This window comes from Primulina eburnea, chromosome 9 (genome assembly GCF_022965805.1).
Source record: "Primulina eburnea isolate SZY01 chromosome 9, ASM2296580v1, whole genome shotgun sequence".
NCBI classification, from domain to species: domain Eukaryota; kingdom Viridiplantae; phylum Streptophyta; class Magnoliopsida; order Lamiales; family Gesneriaceae; genus Primulina; species Primulina eburnea.
Window position 1 is genome coordinate 5,940,247 of NC_133109.1, and position 15,553 is coordinate 5,955,799.

Here is a 15,553-nt window from a genome sequence, read left to right on the forward strand (position 1 = left end):
TGTAGCGAATCTCTTATTTGGGTCACCCATAAAAAAATATTACTTTTTATGCTAAGAGTATTACTTTTTATTGTGAATATGAGTATTGTTGACCCGTCTCACAGATTATGATCTATGAGACGGTCTCACATAAGACTCACTCGCAAACTAAAAAGCAAAGATCGAGGGTCCCGAAATTTTAAAAAATAACCATTTAGTAGCAAGTATTTGTTATCATATCTTAAAAATCAAAATTGATAATCTTTCTTGAATCCGTCAAACACTTATTTGCAATTGACATATCTTTATTTAATTATTTCCGAATAACATCCTCGCAAATGGAACAATTTCGATTGAACAATCACGTTTCAAATTACTCTCCAACCATTCTTCACCTTAGTTAGCAGAAAAAGTTGACAAAGTGGACATAAGACGTCAGCAAGGGTCAATAATGTAATTTCATAAAGTTCCCTGAATAAATATCTGCGAACCGCACCTTCGAATTTGCCCCTCTTTTCTTTTGCTCCTCTCTCGCAGATCATACGTTCAATGGCTACCAACTCCATTTCCTCTGCAACCAATCTCACCAACCACACCGCATTTCTTCCTCACAAGAATCTCTCGAATCCTTTCTCTTCTTGCATTTCCTTCTCTGATTCTTCCGTTTCTCTCCAGAAACTCTCCCTGTCCTCCGATTTCAGGAAGCCCATTTCAACGAAGCCCGCCATTTTCAGCGCCCTCAAAACTGTTCAAGCGTCGGAGTTAGTGTCCAAAGCGCGAGATTCGGATCCGGGCATCAAATCTCAGAAGCCCACGATCTTGGTCTCCGAGAAGCTCGGAGAAGCGGGGCTTGACTTGCTCCGAACTTTTGGGAATGTCGAGTGCAGCTACAATTTGTCACCCGAAGAACTGTGCGCCAAAATTTCGTCCTGTGACGCGCTGATCGTCAGGAGCGGGACGAAGGTGACGCGCCAGGTGTTTGAAGCCGCCAAAGGGAGGCTGAAAGTGGTGGGACGCGCTGGGGTTGGGATCGATAATGTGGATCTGCAGGCGGCTACTGAGTTTGGCTGTTTGGTTGTGAATGCGCCCACGGCGAATACGATTGCTGCCGCCGAGCATGGGATTGCTTTGCTTGCTGCCATGGCTCGGAATATTGCGCAGTCTGATGCGTCCATGAAAGCTGGTATGGTGTCATATAAATATTTTCTGACGATTTATTCCACTGCGATGTAGATCTAAGATTTGGAACAATTCATAATCAAACTTAGATGGTTTCCATTGTCATGTTTATCTGTAGTAAATTGAGATTTTTGGTGCTTCTGTTAATGAACCAAGTATCATGAAAAGTAAAATGTTATATGCTTGAGTTTACCGATGGTCATTTCTTTCATTTTTTGTTCGATCCCTTGTTGACGAAGCCGGGATCCTGACAGGAGTGCTATTGTAATATGGTTCTGATTGCCGATTCTCAATCGAAATGCAGTATACTAGGTTGAAACATAAATTGATCTCGAATCAGATTTATCGCTTTGAATTCAGGAGTTATCTCTCAATACATGTTCTGTGGTCTGTAGTAATGGGACTAGGATCATTTGATTGATTGTTTCTTACGTTTTTTACAGGGAAATGGCAGCGAAGCAAATATGTCGGTGTTTCTCTGGTTGGGAAGACATTGGCGGTTATGGGATTTGGAAAAGTTGGTTCTGAAGTTGCTAGACGTGCTAAAGGCCTTGGCATGCATGTCATCGCACATGACCCTTATGCTCCAGCTGATAGAGCGCGAGCTATTGGAGTTGACTTGGTCTCCTTCGATCAAGCCATCTCCACTGCAGACTTCATTTCTCTCCATATGCCTCTCACTCCATCTACTAACAAGGTATTCAACGATGATACTTTTGCAAAGATGAAGAAGGGAGTGCGCATCATCAATGTTGCCAGGGGTGGCGTTATAGATGAAGATGCTTTAGTGAGGGCCCTTGATAGCGGAACTGTTGCCCAAGTAAAATTCACTTTTTCCGTTCTTTTGAAGATATTATGTGCTGTATGCGTGATATATTACGTTCTAGTAATATTAGTGGCCTCATAATTGATTTGTTTCTAGCAAATGAGATGGCCCTTAGTTCTTCCTTTAAGTAACTTTCTGGTCTTTAATACTTGTACATGCCAGTTTTATTGTAATGCAGTCCTGATATCGCTACTGCAATATGAAATCGAGTTCTTTCTTCATCCTGGTATTAACAGGCAGCCCTTGATGTGTTCACTGTGGAGCCTACAACACAAGATAACAAATTAGTGCAACACGAGAATGTCACAGTCACTCCTCATCTTGGAGCGAGCACAAAGGAAGCACAGGTGTGAATTTTCATTTTGAAATGGCTTCATTTATACATGTAAAGATGTTTCTCTCTTAAAGTCTTTTGGCGTGCTAACATGCACTCATGTCACTGAGAGCTTTTAGGAAGGAGTTGCTGTTGAAATAGCGGAGGCGGTGGTTGGTGCACTGAAGGGTGAGCTTTCCGCTACAGCTGTCAATGCTCCCATGGTTCCTCCTGAGGTAAAGAATTTTATTTCCTTCTTTACTTTCCTTTGCTTTCCTTCTTAACTTTCCTTTGCTTTCCTTTGTTATCCTTGTCGAATAATGATTCATGTTTCCATTCTTGTTGTTAGGTTTTGTCTGAATTGGCTCCATATGTTACTCTTGCTGAGAAGCTTGGTAGATTAGCTGTTCAGTTGGTATCTGGAGGGAGTGGAATTAAATCCGTGAAGGTGGTTTACTGTTCAGCTCGTGGTCCAGACAACTTGGACACTAGACTACTTCGAGCCATGATTACGAAAGGCATCATCGAGCCGATATCTGATGCCCATATTAACCTTGTCAATGCAGACTTCACGGCCAAGCAGAAAGGCCTTCGAATTAGTGAGGAAAGAGTTATTGTCGACTCTTCCCCAGAGAACCCGGTGGAGACTATTCAGGTACAAATAAGTAATGTTGACTCAAAATTTGCTAGTGCTTTGTCGGACAGTGGGAACATTATTATTGAGGGTAGAGTGAAATATGGGAAACCTCATTTGACCCAAGTGGGATCATTTAGTGTGGATGTGAGCCTGGAGGGAAATCTCATACTATGCCGTCAAGTGGATCAACCGGGAATGATTGGAAGAGTGGGGAACATTCTTGGAGAGAATAATGTGAATGTGAGTTTTATGAGTGTGGGAAGGACTGTTAAGAGGACAAAGGCCATTATGGCAATCGGGGTTGATGAAGAACCCGATAAGGACACCCTTAAGAAGATTGGCGACGTATCTGCAATTGAAGAGTTTGTTTTCTTGATCTTTGAAGTTTGGTTTACTTGAAATTCTTTTGAGGGGCACAGAACTTCTTTCTGTTGTGTGATTCATAATAAAAGATTGTTGCTGATGGAAGAAGGCAAAGCTAATACATCATTGTTATCTTTTTTGGTTGGTGTTTTTAGACCAGAATACTTGTCTGGAAGATATGAATAATCTTTCTACTAGCATATACAAATTGGATCTACTGTCTTTGTTAATTAGGGTTTGTATCATGGGAACGTATCAATAAGTCGTGTTAAATGGTTCTCTATTTCGTGCTGTAATTGTTTGTACCGTCATGTAATATTTTTTTTGTGGTGTAGTACACGGGTATGATGAAATTGATTACTACCCCTTTCTCTTCTTGAAATTTTAACATGTTTGATTTGATTGCCGAACCTCTCCACAGCCATTTTCGTTGTTACACAAATCAACTTCAGAAGCAATACAAATGAGCATAGAACCAGCACGCATTTGGAAATAAAAAGCTATAATTTCCTTCGTCAAAAATTAACTTTTGAGTTGGACAGGAAACGAAAGTAGTGATGGTTTTTGCAATGAAATAAAGACAGACGTACATGAAATCTTGCCAAAATATCATGTTGCTACAGCAGGAGCTGATTGCAACACTCCATCGATGTTATCATCTGATGAAACGGGGACTACTGTGCTCGTAGGACGTAAATTCGGTGACACATTTCCTCCTCCTCCGTCCCTAAACGATTTGGGGTCTCTTTCATCAAAATGCTTGCAAACTGCAACAACTTTTGACCAAACTGTATTGTTAGAGTTCCAAATCCTCTGAACGAAGTCTCTGTTCTTGTAAAGATGTATGGTAACAAAAATGGCAAGACAAACTGTTGTGAGACCCCCTGTGATTGCAAAAAGTACCGTGAAATTTTTCAACTTCATTTGAGTATTCTTAGGCAGGTCACTGTCATCATATATCGGGCCTTGCATTTCCCACATTTTCTCAATTTTAGAGATCTTGCCATTTTCCATCAGCTCGATTATTTTCCTTGAGACATCCGCAACCAAGGGCGAGCCTTTTGGAAAAGCAAAGGCAAATCCATCAGTTGGAAAATTTTGGCCAACCCTCATGTAGTCGTCACCGTACTTTGATAAGAAAAGGTTGGAGTATGGTCGCACAGAGAACAAGGCTTCTATGCCATCATTTTTGCTTCCTTTAGACAAGGCTTTTTCACAAAGCTCTGCAGGTTCGCAAGGCTTGATTCTAGACTTGTTGAATCCCAACTCTTCCAAGAAAGTGCAAATGAAAGAGCCATTGCGACATCCAACGTTGTACTTTCCTCGAATCAGTTCTTGCTCATAATTACCTTGTGAAAGCCTTCGAACCGTTAGTTTTGCAGAAAGGCTTGCCGTAAAGGTGGAAGTCAGTATGAGCACCACAAACATCCACACCACCACAACCAGTCGAGCTAAATTGCTCACTATTTTTTCACTATGTGCAAATACCAGTGACATGAAAGGAAAATAGAAAATCATGCCCGCGTGTTGGGCAGGGTGGCCTCTGTAAGCATGGTTAAACTTATGTTCAAGAATCCAGAGGGCCGCACCAGTTAAAATGAAAAGTGCTATAGAAGTTAACCATAGTTTTGTGCTAAGGGGCTTCAAGAAAATCCATTCGTCATCGAGGTCATCATGTTTGACTATAATGGTAACTCCTCCAGCTGTAAATGGCAGAGTGAAGTCCACGTACTGTGATCGCTTGGCCGTAATTGTGACGTCGCCAACAACCGCATCAAAGTTCTGAAACAAGAACTATGATTAGGGACACTGTTATAAATCAAGTTTTCAAGTAAATCTAGCTAAAGGTATTAGCGTTGGGTACCCGAAGATAAATTTGGCGTGTGAGTTCATCGTAAGATCCTGCACCAGAACCGTCAGATTTTTGGAATGGAACATATACATATGACACTGCATATGGCAATGCTTTCAGGGCAGCCTCAAATATGTCTATATAGCAGCCAGTAACTATCGAAGCATTAGTTTTAGGGTCTTTTTTCACTTCAACAAATTCCTTAAAACCAGATCCTACTGGCACTCCAACTCTAAGCTTCTTACCACTGACTGGAACTTCCCATCCGCGTGGTGCGACAGTAGAATATCCAGGAAATATAACACCTAACACTGTCTTATTTGAAGAACTTGTCCCGTTCAGGTTTCTTCCTCTTAAAATTCCTTCAGAAGTTCTCCATATTCCTACCTCTCTCTCCCCCTTTCCAACTACATTCAGTATTTGAAAATCTGATGGCCCTAGTTGTCCTTCAACCAGATGGAACTTCCCACCAAATCCTTGAAATGTAACCCGAGACAGAGCTTCAAGAATTTTGGGACCTGTTTGTGATACTTCAGTAGTGAATAGGTTTGTTGTATTAAGAGCACTTGAATTGATCTGCAAAGAATTAACTGGCAACCTAACTGCAACTCTTTCAACAGCCATAGCCAATGCCCACAAGGTATCATACGCCCACAGACCATAAAGGCTCAGCTCAGCTTGTAAAGCGTTGGGATTATCTGCAAGGAACTTTCGTTTCCACCTTATAGCCAAAGAATCGAGTTTTCTAGATCTTGGAATCAAAGGCCTAACGCCAAGAACGCCTTGCATTGAATCCACAACATGCGAATCGAGTGAGTAAAATAAGTCCATCAGCCCACTTGTTACGATCCATGCATAGCCTTCACCCATCATTCCTGCTTCTTTTGCTTTTACGAATAGCTTGGAAGCGAGAGAACTTGAAACATGCACCACAAATACCCTCGTTTGATTAGTCTTCATCTTATATAGCTCTTGCAGCAGAAAATCATCAGTTGCACTGAGAGGGATGACGCTTCTGTATGAAACTCGAGCATTAACATCTTGAAATGCATTAGCCAGATAGGAAATGATTCCGTTACCATAATCTGAATCTTCGTATATGAGAACAACTTGAAGCCAGTTAAAATATCCAACTATGGCAGCAATAGCACCTACTTGAGCCGCATCACTCAGGCCTGTTTGAACAAAATACCGAGATCTGGGATGGAGAGAAGGACTTGTAGCAGAGAAACAAATGATTGGAACATTTGCTCTATCTCCAAGACCAATCACAAAGCTTGCTTGTGAAGATTTTTGAGGACCGATTATTGCGTCAACTTCGACATCCTTCAACAAACTGAGAGCTGCATCCATGCAATACAACATGATAATTGAATGTAATTATGTACAACGATAAATAAAAATAAGTAAATGATAAAGATATTGGATTATATATCACACAAGGCGGAGTAGATGGTGTACCGTTTGCTGCAGCATCAATGACTTGTCCCTTTGAGTCCCTGAAATGAAGCACAAGTCTAGTAGTATAATTGGGGTTTGTTGCATAGAAATCGGAGATTGCCAGAGATAAGCTGGTCATGCCTATACGCCCGACCAAAGAATCAAAATCAAGAATCACACCAACTTGGAACGTTGTATTAATACTGACTCCCGTTTGAGCATCGCACAAGAAGCCAGAAAAAGCAAGTAGCCAAATATATAAAATCGAGACGAACATTTTCTTTTCTGGAAACCGATACACGCACACATTACTCTAATTGTAGCATGAAACCATGTATATATAGATTTGTTTGCCTGTAGTACATTGCGCGAATCGACGAAATTAAGGGAGCCAAGCTTCTCGGCAGAGTTGAGGATTTTTTTGAATTGGTAAAAGTCCACTCTTATTACGTCGTTACCTCACTTTAATTATTTTGTTTATGTTATCGATGAAGCTGTAATAGATCTTGCAGTGATGCATGAATGATGATTAATACATAAAAAAAAACTCAATTGGATATATATATTTTCATCTTACTTCTTTCTTATTATTGTTAATAAATAAGTTTGAGATTCAAGAAACACCAGTCTAAGTTTGCATGGCATCATCAGGTACATCTCTATGTTTCAATCTTCAGTTTGATTAGGTATCTTGTGAGACGGTCTCACGAATCTTTATTTGTGAGACGGATCAACCATATTGATATTGACAATAAAAAGTAATACTCTTAGCATAAAAAGTAATACTTTTTCATGGATGACCCAAATAAGAGACCCGTCACACAAAATACGATCCATGAGACTGTCTCACACAAGTTTTTGCCCTTCACTTTTGAGAGACAAATCAATAGCATTGATGAGCTTCAAATTAGATATGTTATACGTAATTAGCTATTTGGTTCGAAAGATGAAACTATAATAACGTAATAATTTTTAACTTTAATTGAGTCGACGTAATGTCTTGTTCATCGCACTAAATGATAGATATTTTTATCTGAAATCTGTTGAAGTGTTCTCGGGAAGCATTGACTTGACAAGACGTGATTGGGGAAAAATAATACCACAAAATGGGTTTGTTCGATCTTACCACATGGATAGCGCCCCAAACTATTGAGAAATTGATCGTGTATCAAATTTTGACACGTGTCAACTCTTTATTATATGAAGCTGTGTCAACTCTTCAATGATTTTGGAACACTATCCATATGAATAGGGTCGAAATAACCTGAGAAAATGGACAGTTGAAATTATTCATTAAAATAATATGATTAGTGGATAAGTTATTTTAATTATTCCGGAGTCAAATGAATATGTATACTAGAATTAGTAATCACTCATTTTTACAGGAAGAAGACTTGAATTTTAGCGTACGTTAATTCCCGTGGAAACCACCTCGAAATTCCTTCCCTGTAAGTGTTGAAATTAAAGTTGGGAATAATATTAAATTGGATTAAGAAAATGAGTTCCAACTTAAAATAATATTTTAGAATATATATTTCGTTTTCGATGATAGAGATTACTTTGTTCTCCAGATTTATTAATGTCAATGTCTCAAATCGACTACGATAATGTATTCAATATGTGAATACGGCAATTGGGTTGTCTTTTTATTATTATTTAAAAAAATACAATAAAAAATATGTTCTAGTATTACTGTGTAATGACATAGACAGCACCTATTTTACATGATCTTCTCCAACCGTGTACTATTTGTTTCCTCTATTTTAGAGTATGCAATAGTAATCCTCTATTTATGGAGTATCACTGTTCATATGGAGGATTGAAACGGAGTGATAAATAATTACAAATAGATATTTTAAAAATTACAATATAGTCCTTTTGAATTTTTTTTTTATGAAAGTATCATTATTCATCGATCCACTGATGGCTTAAAGAAGAAATGATCGACACTTTTTGTGTGTTCATATGTGTCGTTTATGTTTGTCTTGATATCTATTTTATGTTCATATGATAAATGTTGTCTCTTGTTTGCAATTTGATGAAAAAATAAATGTATTGTTTTAAATATATGGAGTCGAATACACATGTAGTTGTGTCATGTTTAGCGAATTAATTAAGTTTAGTTAAATAATATATTATGAAATTAATTAATTATATGTGTGTGTATGTGTATTCGAAAATGAAATAAATTAAAAAGAAAGTATTTGGTAATATTTAGAGGATATGAGTTGAAAATGAAATAAATAGAGTATTTGGTAATATTTAGAGGGTATGAGTTAGAGAAGATTTTTGAAAATAGAGATCGTGGATATCTATTTTGGAGGATAGGGGATGAAAAATAGAAGATATGGATTGGAAATGACCTTAGAGTGACTTCCAAACATGTCGAATAGGCCAAAATGATTGTTATAGGACGCTCTCCCAAGTATAGGGCCAAACGGCTCCTTGTATAGTGGACTTTCTGTGTATTGTGTGTTATTTACAGTAAAATGAACACCCGTTGCATTTCCTTGCAATAAATTGTTTAATAAAGGTGATTCATTGAGCACATTGATATCATTACGCGATCTCGCGCCTAAAAAGAAAACATGTCATATCCACAAATTCGTAGACACGAGTGTTTCAAGCAAAATTGTTGAGACTGCATGATCACATTGAGTAAACTGGCATTTCCAAGTTACCTGACAATTTTTCCACTATCAATGCATACAATCAAGGTTATCTATCATGCAAGCAAAGTTGTGTCTGTCTTCATGCATTTGAAGCAAACTTCGGATGTCAGTAGCATTGGGTTTTCTTAAGTATTGTGCCCCAAACACGTCAATTACTCATCGGCAGAAGTTGAACAAGCATTCGATGGAATTTTTTTTCAGCAACTTGTAGGTACTTATTGTAATGGCCAGCAGGAGCTTCGTACACCAATTGACGGATAGCAGCCGTGCATTTCTGAAGTAGCAACAAACTTTTTTTGCCCGTTGCATCGACCCTCAACCAAAAATATCCCGAATGATTTTCGATGCATCGACAATGTTAAGAAATAACTTTTTTCGCATACGAAATCATCTCGATGGCAAACTTCACTAAGAAATGTACAATAAATTATATTATAATTAAAAATTAAAAAACAACAGCTTCAATTGATATGTACCCGTTGCAAAGATTTTATATTTATTAAAAAAATCATTTAAGTCAATTAAAAAATAAATGTACGCGTAGATTTCGCGAGGGAGAAAAAAAAAGTGGGAGGTTCCACAAGTCAAGACGTGATCCGGATTCCGGAGGAAAAACAATATGACACAAAATGGATAGTTGAAATTATCAATAAGAAAAAAATGGTTAGTGGCATAATTAATTTATTCAATTCACGAGTCAACTGAATTTATGCTCTAGAATTAGTAATCATTCATTTCTTTAGTAAGAAGTCGGAAGAAGATTTCTTGAATTTTAGCAAACTTTAGTTAATTCCTGTAGCAATTAAACCAACTCGAAATTCCTTCTCTTCAAGTGTTGAAATTAATATAATATAATATTTAAGATCGCTTTCCATGACATGCATTTACTTTGATCTCCATCTCAGGAGTTATCACCGACAGTCTGTCAAAATTAATATATTAACGCGTAATAATTGTTTTTGTTAAGAGAACGGTTGTGACACTTGGCTTATTGTATGTGTATAATATTTGAAGTGAATCGTTATCATTCAATATAGAGTTTTTGATAAAACGACTAGCGCTTCGTTATACACGATATATATATAAACACACATCCTAAAAAAGTGCATATGCTCTGTACGTAGGAAAAATTTAAACAACTTTATTTGAAATAAAAGTAATGAATCTAATAAATAAAAATGACAATTACATTTTTTCTAAATTCATATTAATCACTTATTTAAAAAAAAAATTGCATGTGTACACATTTTTTCTTATAAATTTTAACTAATTTATTTTTTGTTGTAGAGTATGTTTGTTGTGAGACGGTCTCACGAATCTTTATCTGTGAGACGGGTCAACCCTACCAATATTCACAATAAAAAGTAATACCCTTAGCATAAAAATTAATATTTTTTCGTGGATGACCCAAATAAGAGATATGTCTCACAAAATACGACCCGTGAGACCATCTCACATAAGTTTTTGTCAATGTATTGTATACTTTTTATTTATTATTTGTATTTTCTCTTGATAAATACAAATATTTTCTCATTATATTGAAACTCAATAGTAGTATTTTCCTTGTCATAAATGATTTGCACTCCTTACTTATTTGAGACACTCACAAATTGGTTTTTCAATAGTTCAACCATTGTAATTACATCTCAATGTTGTTATTAAAAGGAAATTTATGGATGTTCTTGCATGTTGCCCTCTCTCTCTCTCTCTATATATATATATATATATATATATATATATATATATATATATATATATATATATATATATATATATATATATATATATTGTTAGCACTTGCTCTGGAGAATTTTATTCTGTGTCGAATCTCTATTAATTAATTTATTTCATTTAAAATCATGGTTTGATTTTCCAATGCCATCACTAATGCTCATATATTTTATGCATCTCCTAAATTTCTAATAAATCATATGGAGAAAATGATTCTGATCTATATGAACTATTAACTCATTTTGATTCAATTCATGGTGCCATGATAAAATTCATATCTCATTTATGCTGGATTTCTTCAATAATAATGCAATCGAGTTGTCTCAAGTTTGATATAGACGTGAAGTGCATATTGTTGGAACAATTAATATGCTAGAATATAAGAGTATTGATGTGGTAAAATATTTCTATTACTCTAAGTTTTGGTAACTAACAAAATAACAACATCGAGTTGTTTCAGGATTCATCAGCTTAATTTTTGTAATTCGGGTTTTCCAACCGCCGGATCCAATTAACCTCTAAGAGAACTCAAGATGCAGATTATCTGTTTTCTGACCGTGCACAAGCATAACTGTTATAGTCCAACCGTGCCGGACAGATATGAGCAAATCAAAGTGGATAATGCAATTCAAATCGTTCAAGGACTACCAGTTCAAGTATGATTATGCATATCCTACTTGCTCCCGAATGATAGAAAGTTTAATAAACCATCTATTGTCTATCAGCTTTTTCATAAGGTAGGAGCTAAAAGTCGTAAAAGCAAATTAACATTAAATGAGCATTTAATGCTATTTACAGTGACTGAAAGCGACAAGGTCATTCTGTTTGATAATAGTACATATGGTCATTGAAAATTATTTCCGACCGTTGAAGTTTTCCAATTATAAATACGCGAACTCTAGATTGAAGACACAGTTGGTTGATACACAATTATAAGCTTACATCTTTCAAGTCTTCATTCATTCAAGATTTTCGAGCACACTTTAGAGAACATATATTTCAAGCTGCTCACTTGGCATACACATAAATTAAAAAATATGATATCTTTCAAGGATCACCTTGTGATACCTTACCAACTCAAGATGTTCAAGCTAACCGTTGGTTATTGTGTTGTTGTTTGGTGAACCGGATATTCTTAAATAACTAGATTTTGTAACGTGATCCTAGGAGTTTAAACTTAGACTTTGATTAATTCTAGTTGAAGTAGGTTGTTACTAGAAGTTGTAAACTCAAAGTTTTTTAGTGGATTCCTTCCTAAGTGGAAGAATGAGTGACATAAGAGTGTTTATCTCCAAACATTCATAAATATTTGTCTCACTTAATTTACGCACTTTGCATTATTTCTTATCTTTTATCTAGTCGTTATTTGTTAACTGTTATTTTTTTTAAGATATATGTTACGCCTTAAACGCATACAAATCTCGAGGATGAGATTAATGTTTTTAATGCTGTAACATATCCCAAAGTTTTTGTTTTGATGATACCAAAACTTGGATTAAAAATGTACTAATGTTTTATATTGAGGCATGCAGGAAATTAAGAACAAGGTTACGTTCGGAAGATCCGAAATTTGGTTCGGACGTTCCGAAATTGTGCAAATCAGAAGCAAATTAGAAGCTGTTCGGAAGCTGCGAGGAGAAAGTTCGGACAGTCCGAAGACGTGATCGGACGTTCCGAACACAAGAAATCAAATCGCTTCAATCCGGAGACAAATTGATCTGACTGTTGATTGAGTAGATTTCGGACGCTACGATGGACATGATCGGAAGCTACGAAGTGTTGAAGATTTCAAATCTCCGGAAACGCGGGAATGTTCGGACGGTACGAACTGGAGTTCGGACCTTCCGAAGCTGTTCATACACTGTCTGAAAGAATTGTTCGGAAGAAACGGAGTTTGATCGGTCCCTCCGAAGCATATGTTCGGACCCTACGAAGTCAAGATCGGAAGATCCGAAGTCATTCCAGAATTACGCAAATTGATTTCAATCACATCGGACGTTCCGAAGTATAAACAGAAGATCCGAACCTTGGCGTCCAAGACTAGTATAAATAGGCCTTTGAGGATGCATTCTCAATCATCCCACTCCACTCTCTCTTGTCTCTTACAAAGCTTTCTACTATCTCTTGTGTGCGTTGATTAAAAGAATTGTAATATCAAAAGAGTTGTAGAAAAAGAGTGAAAGTAATACTCTCGAGTGGGTTGTAAAGTTCGTGGCTATCCTTGGAGCCCTCAAGGCCAAGTAGACGCATCGAGGCGTGGTTGTAAAAGCTAGCTTGGAGCTCCTAAAGCCAAGTCGTTATAGTGATACCTCGATCCTCATCGAGAAGGGGAGACGTAGACGATTCTTCGTCGAACTTCCATAAACATCTCTATCCCTCTTTACTTTACGCATTTACTTTACTACGCATTTATTTTACGCACTTACTTTACGCATTCATTTTTATTTGTGATTGTCCCTCAAGTCTTCCGCTTGCAATTTTTGCAAACTCGTTTTAAAAACGCTAAAGGGCCTTAAAGAACCTATTCATCCCCCCCTTAGGTTCTTCAAGTGGTATCAGAGCCAGATTTTTCAAAATCTTTTAAATGGCCAATCTAGCAAGCGAGTATGCCCAAGGACAATCCACAAATCGTCCCCCTCTTTTCAATGGTACTAATTACGGATATTGGAAGAATAGAATATCTCTATACATCCAATCCGTCGATTACGACCTTTGAAAAATAACGGTGAAAGGTCCCTATATCCCCATGAAAACGGTGGATGATAAGGAAATTCCTAAGGGAATGGATGACTTCACCAAGGACGATATGAAACTTATCTCTCAAAATGCTAAAGCTATGAATATTCTTCATTGTTCCCTAGATATGAATGAATACAACAGAATCTCGGCTTGCACCTCCGCCAAAGAGATTTGGGACAAATTGGAGATTTGCCACGAGGGAACCAATCAAGTCAAAGAAACGAAGATAGATCTTCTCTAACTCAAGTACGAGACCTTTGAGATGGAACCCAAGGAGGATATCGACACCATGTTCCGGCGGCTCACCCAAATCATCAATGAGCTTGCCCAACTTGGTGAGAACTACCCAACTAAACAAGTGTGGAGGAGAGCCCTTCGAGCACTACCGGCGGAATGGGATGCAAAGCGCACGGCTATCATTGAATCCAACAAGGGAGATGCGGCATCCTACGACCTTGATCAACTTCATGGGACCCTAAAGACCCATGAACTTGAAGTATCTACCCGAAAGGAGACAAAGAAAGATGACGACAAAGTAAAGGCGAAAGGGATCGCCTTGACCAGTCAACTTGAAGATAGCGACGATGAAGAAATGGCACTCCTCACTAGAAAGTTCAAAAGATTCATGCGGAGTTCCAACTTCAACAAGAAGGACAAAAAGATTGAGAAGGAAGTGACCTGCTACAACTGTCAACAAAAGAGTCACTATGCAAACGAGTGTCCCTCCAAGAAGAAGGCCGGCAAAGACAAGAAGAAGGCCCTTCTAGCCACGTGGAGCGACAGCGACAACGAAGAGGAGTCTACCCTATGCTTCATGGCGAAGGAAGATCATCTGACCGACTCGGATGATGACGAGGTACCCTCTTACGATGAATTACTCTCCGCTTACACTAGTATGTACAATAAGGCTAAGTCACTTAGAAATGAGAATAAGCAACTTAAAACTGAACTAGAAGCTAGGATGCATGACAACACTAAGCTCAAGACAAACCTAAGAGACTTAGAGAAAGCCTTCAACAAGTTCAATGTGAGTAGCGGTAAACTAGAAAACCTCTTGAGCATGCAAAGGTGTAACTTCGACAAAGGAGGTCTAGGATATGAAAAGAAATCAGTCAACTTCGCTAGTCTTATCGCAAAGGCAAAACCAAGAACACCTCCAACATGCACTTACTGTTGTAAGATAGGCCACATAAGACCTAAATGCAAGAAACTTAGACACCAACACAACAAGAATAGTTATTGGAAATGGATCCCCAAATCCCCAACTACTACTAACCTCAAAGGACCCAATGAAACGGGTACCAACTATCAAACTGTATCTCAATCTTGTAGGGACAAAGGGGAGACAAGTCATCGAGCACTTGGTATCTTGACAGTGGATGCTCTCGACACATGACGGGAGAAAAGAAGCTGCTACAATCCATTCGACCAAAAGAAAAGGGATCGGTGACCTTTGGAGACAACAGCAAAGGGATCATAGAAGGCATCGGCTCAATAAGTATATCTAACTCTACTATTATTGATGATGTACTTCTTGTGAAAGGACTTAAACATAACCTCCTAAGCATTAGTCAATTGTGCGATAGGGGTTATGAAGTCAAATTCACACCACACGATTGCACTGTATCACTCACAACTGACAAATCCATTAGTTTCAAAGGTTATAGAAGTGAAAATGTTTACAAGGTCGATTTAAAGATTTCATCTTTTTCAAAAATAAAAAGCCTTGTAACATTAAATGTCGATGACAACATTCTTTGGCATAGACGACTTGGTCATGTTGGGATGAGCACCATAGAAAAACTTTTAAAACTTGACCTAG

General features: G+C 37.7%; 2 protein-coding genes across 2 annotated transcripts; one reads left to right on the forward strand and one right to left on the reverse strand.

Moving 5' to 3' along the window:
* The first annotated feature begins 477 nt into the window (after window positions 1-477).
* LOC140841216 (D-3-phosphoglycerate dehydrogenase 3, chloroplastic-like) lies at window positions 478-3,660 on the forward strand. The gene is made up of 5 exons (XM_073208481.1): window positions 478-1,162; window positions 1,602-1,978; window positions 2,221-2,331; window positions 2,438-2,533; window positions 2,647-3,660. Exons 1-5 carry the CDS (start codon window positions 529-531, stop codon window positions 3,331-3,333), a joined length of 1,905 nt encoding a protein of 634 aa, XP_073064582.1. The 5' UTR covers window positions 478-528; the 3' UTR covers window positions 3,334-3,660.
* A 161-nt stretch (window positions 3,661-3,821) lies between these two features.
* Window positions 3,822-7,023, reverse strand: LOC140840412 (glutamate receptor 2.8-like). Its single transcript, XM_073207613.1, has 3 exons — window positions 6,611-7,023; window positions 5,162-6,492; window positions 3,822-5,079 (listed from the first exon to the last, which is right to left on the reverse strand). Exons 1-3 carry the CDS (start codon window positions 6,864-6,866, stop codon window positions 3,907-3,909), a joined length of 2,760 nt encoding a protein of 919 aa, XP_073063714.1. The 5' UTR covers window positions 6,867-7,023; the 3' UTR covers window positions 3,822-3,906.
* Between the last annotated feature and the right edge of the window lie 8,530 nt (window positions 7,024-15,553).